General features: G+C 41.4%; 2 protein-coding genes across 2 annotated transcripts in view; both read left to right on the top strand.

Annotated features, from left to right (window-relative positions):
* The window catches only part of ppm1f (protein phosphatase, Mg2+/Mn2+ dependent, 1F), an 11,956-nt gene extending 8,685 nt beyond the window's left edge, over window positions 1-3,271 (top strand). Inside the window, exons 7-8 of the mRNA XM_008417418.2 lie at window positions 1,176-1,269; window positions 2,697-3,271. Of these exons, the coding sequence (XP_008415640.1) occupies window positions 1,176-1,269; window positions 2,697-3,028 (426 nt within the window). The 3' untranslated portion in view covers window positions 3,029-3,271. The remainder of the gene's footprint in view (window positions 1-1,175; window positions 1,270-2,696) is intronic.
* Window positions 1-5,507, top strand: part of zbtb26 (zinc finger and BTB domain containing 26) — a 1,115,122-nt gene that overhangs the window by 801,226 nt on the left and 308,389 nt on the right. The gene's annotated exons all lie outside the window — the stretch shown is intronic.

The raw sequence follows: 5,507 nt of genomic DNA, 5'->3' as shown, positions 1-5,507 counted from the left end.
TTTCCGTCTAAACCAGACTTAAGACTCACGACTGGTTTAGATAATAACAGCCAGTTGGATCAGACCAGACAGGACTTCAGCAGATAACTGGCCAGTTTATCTGTCTCTGCCTCCTCACACCAGCAGGCGCACAAAGAAGATGGCTCCCTCAGTGTAGATTGTTCTGAATGGTGCCCAGACGATGTATATTGATAATGATGTAGTACTTAATTGGAACATCCACCAATTATGACATGCTATGGATTATTCTATGTATGAATCTGTTTAGGGCAGGAAATGGTTATGGAACCAACAGTTATGTGTAACACCTGAGTGTTAGAACTTTGCCTCTTCTGACCTGGAATTGGTCACTGCTGGAACCTGTTYTACCTGCCTTGGCGTACCTAATATCTGGAGAAGAATCAGTCAACATGCATCTCCTTAGTCAAAACTGAGATGCAAAGTTTTTGAAACATTCWCAGGAGACAATTGTTACTTTCAGATGTCAGCTATGCTAACTTTTGATTCACCACATTTTAATAGATATGACTATTATCTATTATATAGTAGMTATTTAGCCTTTAATTTTGTTTGTGTATTTAATAATATCTCCTTTAGCTGGACTCGTGTGCCACATGAAGCTACCAAAGGTCAACACAATCAACCTTCCATTTAAAAAGAACTTTAAATCTAGACTAAAACCCACCTGTTTAGAATTGCTTTTGAAACATCATATCAACAATCTGATGTGTAACAATGGCACTTGATAAAATGGAATGTTTCAATTGTTGACTGTTCTATGACTTTGTATTTTGTGTTTTTATGATTTAAAGAACCTTAAACTGCTTTGTTGATGAAATACACTATGCAAATAAACTTGAGTTGACATAACTTGACAAAGATTCTACCAGCTCATTTTCAAAACAAAACATCATCATTGGTGGTTTCTCTGTAATCTTATTAAACAAAATAACTTGCAATGTTTAGTATTTTCATAATCAGGAAAACACTTTTTGATTATTGATGAGGTGTTTGCTCCTGAATAAAGTAAATACTTTATTCTCACTGAGCCTCATTGAATGGTGACATTTTCTCATTATTTTTTCTGAACTGTTTGGGATCAAAGCACATTACTGCTGATCCAGCAATAACCAGGAGTCAGATGTTCATGTTATGTTTTGTTCTCTGTTTTACAGGATGAAAAACAGAGAATAGAAGATCTTGGGGGTTGTATCACCTTCATGGGTTGCTGGCGAGTTAATGGCACCTATGCTGTCTCCAGAGCCATCGGTAAGACATCCTCAACCAATCAGAAYGGAGAACACAGAATTGTGTCAAGCTACAATACACTTAGAAAAAGCTTTATCTATTGTTGTGACTGTTGTGAAAATATACCCTTTGCAATATTTAATATTTTTATCTAGTCGCATATTTGTATTCATTAAGAACCTTATAACTAAAAGTCAACTTTTATTTGATAGGTGATAAAAATCATTAAGTAGGTAAAACTTGCTGTTCTCCTGCAGCTACGTGTTAGTGAGAACACTGATGTCTGAAATGAAGGCCTTTTTTAAACAAGCTGGTCCAAATACCAAGTTGGAAACTTGTCAAAGGTAGAAAACCAAAGCATCCTTGCATCTCATGAACAGATTTTACAGACTTTGAAACTCCTGAGCCCAAAAATACTTCCACCATCATTCTTTCAGTTAACCTTAGAAAGGGACAGATTGTCACACTCATGGACCCTCCTCTTGGCTCTGATTGGTTGTTTTTTCCACACTGTTTTTTGTGATTTGTTGAACATAAAGATAATAAGRGATCTTGATGAATGAACTACTCATGAGTCCTAAAATGAGACCTAGAAAAGTACAGCAACAAAACTTTTTCGATGTTGCTGCACCACTGGCACTAAAGTTAACCCAGTTTTTTCTGACAGTTTGTATTTGATTTGTTGGATTGCTGCAGCCGGAAGCCTCAACTAACCTAGCTTCTTCACACAGGAATACAGACATTACTCGGCTTAACTTCAGCAGCAACGCTCAGCTGTGAAACTGTAGACTGTTAATCTCTGTTAACATAGTGTTAAATCCCAATGATCTGAAATTTGTCATCTTGAGTTGTTTTAAAAGTAAAGTCAGATTAAACRGATGATGTGTTGGCTTTCACCGCTCTGAAAAAGGATTTTCTTTCCAACATGCTCGCAGTAAAATGACATTTTTTACATCAGGTGGTAGAACAGTCGCTAATAATGACGTCACAGAATCTCACAGCAAAAAGTCTGAACTATCCTTTAACTTTCTATTTAGAGACAAGTCTTAATCTGAGGTATAAACAACAAACTTAATATTTAAGATGTAAAACTATGTATATTTTTATAAGTATTCCTCTTTAACAATTTGGGACTTGGGCAGTTCAGACAGAAATAACTTCAAATTAAACAGCAACTGAAGTGTTGAAGTGGAGTGAACAACACCTTTAAACTATTAACRATGCACTAATTCTAAAAACTTTAATAATAACCAGGAGGTGGCACTGCTGAGCTTTTCCAGCCTCAGAATGAACTGCTCCAGTTTTCATTGCTGAAGAAGCCTGAAGAGGCTCTGTGTGGGAAACAAAGTGAGCAACTGAAAGCTTCCTCAGTGAAGAGGTTTTCTGTCTGCCTGATCTGCTGTGAGTTTGCTCCGAGCTGCTAATCCCATTTACATCCCTAAATCCAGGCGACTTCGACCAGAAGCCGTATGTGTCTGGGGACGCTGATTCTTCAACCATCCAGCTGTCGGGGGACGAGGACTATGTGCTGCTAGCRTGTGATGGCTTCTTTGATGCCATCACACCTTCCGAGGTCCCAGATCTGGTTGCTGAGGCGCTCCGGGGTGCTGAYGACTCTGAGACTGGAGGGAGTCTTCCACCGGAACACGCTGAAGATGGAGTGGGAAACAGAGTTGCTGAGAGATTGGTAGGTGATGCCAAGGCGGCAGGGTCCAGCGATAACATCACAGTGATGGTGGTGTTCCTGCGTCCACCTGGCCAGCTGCTGGCTAACACATAAACCCAGCTGCATCCAGAGGAAAGAAACCATGCAGCTCGCCTCAGGACACACTCAGCCCTCTGCAGGCAGCCAGACTAACCCAGAATCCTCACATCTGACATATCCACAGCTAATATCTGTGCTAGACTGGCACATGACTTRACTTTTTACTCAAGAAATCATGCAAATCCAGTGTTATATGAACTTATGTGCACTCTAAGTGGAAATTATTGTGGATATCAAAATATACATAGTCCTGTGGAATTGACAGTGTTTTACATTTACACATATATAAAAAAATAATGCTAAAACTGTTTCCACCACTAATGAGACATACATACTGTACAATGGTAAATATACATCAGTTAGTGGAGAAATCTTCAGTAGCTTGGTTGTAAGTGTTAAACTTGTTAAAMTAAATGTTTGTTTTGTGAACCTTTTGATCCACCAAACACTGACATGATCTGATGAACCTGATGCAGCTCAGCTGTCCTAGCAGGAGTGTCCTGACATTTGCATYATTTACCTGAAGCTCCAGGTAAATGAAGCTCTGGTCAGATCTRTTCTGATCCGATCTGCTCTGACCAGTACCAGTACCTGTTGGCAGACCCAMAAATTCAARAGACTTCAGTTGTCTTTTGAATTTTCCATGGACAGAGAGCATCAGAAAAAGAACACCAGTGAAGAATAGAGGTGGCAGCATCATACTGTGGGGTTGCTTTTCTTTAGATGGCAGAGGGATTTTTGAAAAGGTGACTGATCCATTTAGCAGTCAACCTTTACCCAAAAACTTCAGGTCTCTGCTGCCAAGATTCCCCACTGTGAGTCCAAGATCCAGGTCAACTGAAGTGTAAACTACCAGACACAGAACGTTTTGGATCTGACTGAGTTCAGATCCAGGCTGTCGAGGTAAATACTGCTAAGTGAAGATGTGGCTGCTGTAGAGACTCGTACCGCAGACTGGATGATGCTTTTGGATTAAAATAATTAGATCAGCGTGTGTCCACTTATGTCAGGTTATTTGTCCTTTTAAGTTTTATATCCCCCCCACTCCCATCCCTGCCCCCACCAACATAACATTTGCATTATAGAGGCCTTGTGTCACATTGAAGATGTAAAAAGTTTTGAAACAATTTATCATGGTTTCATTTTGATATTTAAACTTTTTAACAGGAGCGTGTAAACTTTTGAGAGTCACAGTTGTTAACGTTGCCAGGTGATGTGTGTATAGTTTGTTATATATAGGGATAGTGGTGCTAATAGTCCCATAAATCAAACCCAGATAATTAAAATCCATCCCAGCCTGAAAGATGGACTGGTCATCAGTTTGTCACTGGACAACACAGACAAAGGAACTTACACACATTCCCATGCAAGCACACACACACACACACACACCTGAGGAAAGTTGAGAGTGTTTTGTGTTCAGACATTGGGAGGAACCTGGAGTACCCAGTGAGAACACGTATGCACAGGGAGACCATGCCGACCCACTGTAGGCAGGTCAGCAGGGACCAACACACTCCCAACTTAACTGTCAGGGTCTGTCCCGATGGCCAMATCCCGCCTGCTGCCTGCCGACTGGGCTGTCAGGGTCCAACTCAGCTTTTAGGGTCAGACTCAGTCTTCAGGGTCTGACTCGCCGCTGGGTCYCAACTCCACCTTCAGAGTCCGACTCCTTCATTGGGGTCCGACTCGGCCATCCGGTCCTGACTCGGCCTAGAGGTTCCAARCTAACTGGGCCAAAGAAACCGCTTTGGCCTGGTTGGTTCTGGATGCAGAGTCTGCTGATGTTAACCAGCCCCCTGCTGGAGTCCTTCAGGTYCTTACCTGATCTGTTCTGATCTGCTCTGACCAGATCTGGTGATGATGTGACCAGTACCTGTTGRCAGACCCAAGTGCCAACAGGTACTAAATATCTGTACTTGTTGGCTAACTACCTGTTGGCACAGAAATGTTGCTAMCATATCTGTTACTAACAGTGCTGCTTCCTGTCCGACTCCAGTGAGTCGGACAGGAAGCAGCACTCTGACCTGACCTCTGAATGTCCTGTGGACTCACTGTAGGCGCTGAGCGSTCCAGCTCACACACATCACACTCTCTTCAGGGACTTTCCAAACAGGAAGTYCCATTTGTTCAGTCTGAGCATGTCAGAGGATGCATGCATGTGTGTCTCCATGTGATTTCTCTTTAAGAAATGTGATGCCAGCAGGTAATGGTTGGTCCAAAGCCGACATGCTTAGRCTTGATCGGTATTTCAGTTTGCTGCTGKTKGCAAAACTGGCAGAATTAGCAGAGACTTCCTGCAGAGACAGGCCCACACAGGCATGTTGGGCCTGCAGCCACACTCATATGCAACACATTACATTTARCCTGCATAACCTTCAACCAACTTTATCAGATTTAATATATTGATTTATTTAGAGGAGGTTAAGTTACAGTTTAGAAAGTTTTATTTTACCAAGATTTAGTCATATGGTGGTAAGACTGTTACTTTTTT

This window comes from Poecilia reticulata, linkage group LG9, assembly GCF_000633615.1.
Source record: "Poecilia reticulata strain Guanapo linkage group LG9, Guppy_female_1.0+MT, whole genome shotgun sequence".
Lineage (NCBI taxonomy): Eukaryota > Metazoa > Chordata > Actinopteri > Cyprinodontiformes > Poeciliidae > Poecilia > Poecilia reticulata.
The sequence above is the reverse complement of the archived record's forward strand: the minus strand, read 5'-3'. Positions and strand labels throughout refer to the sequence as shown.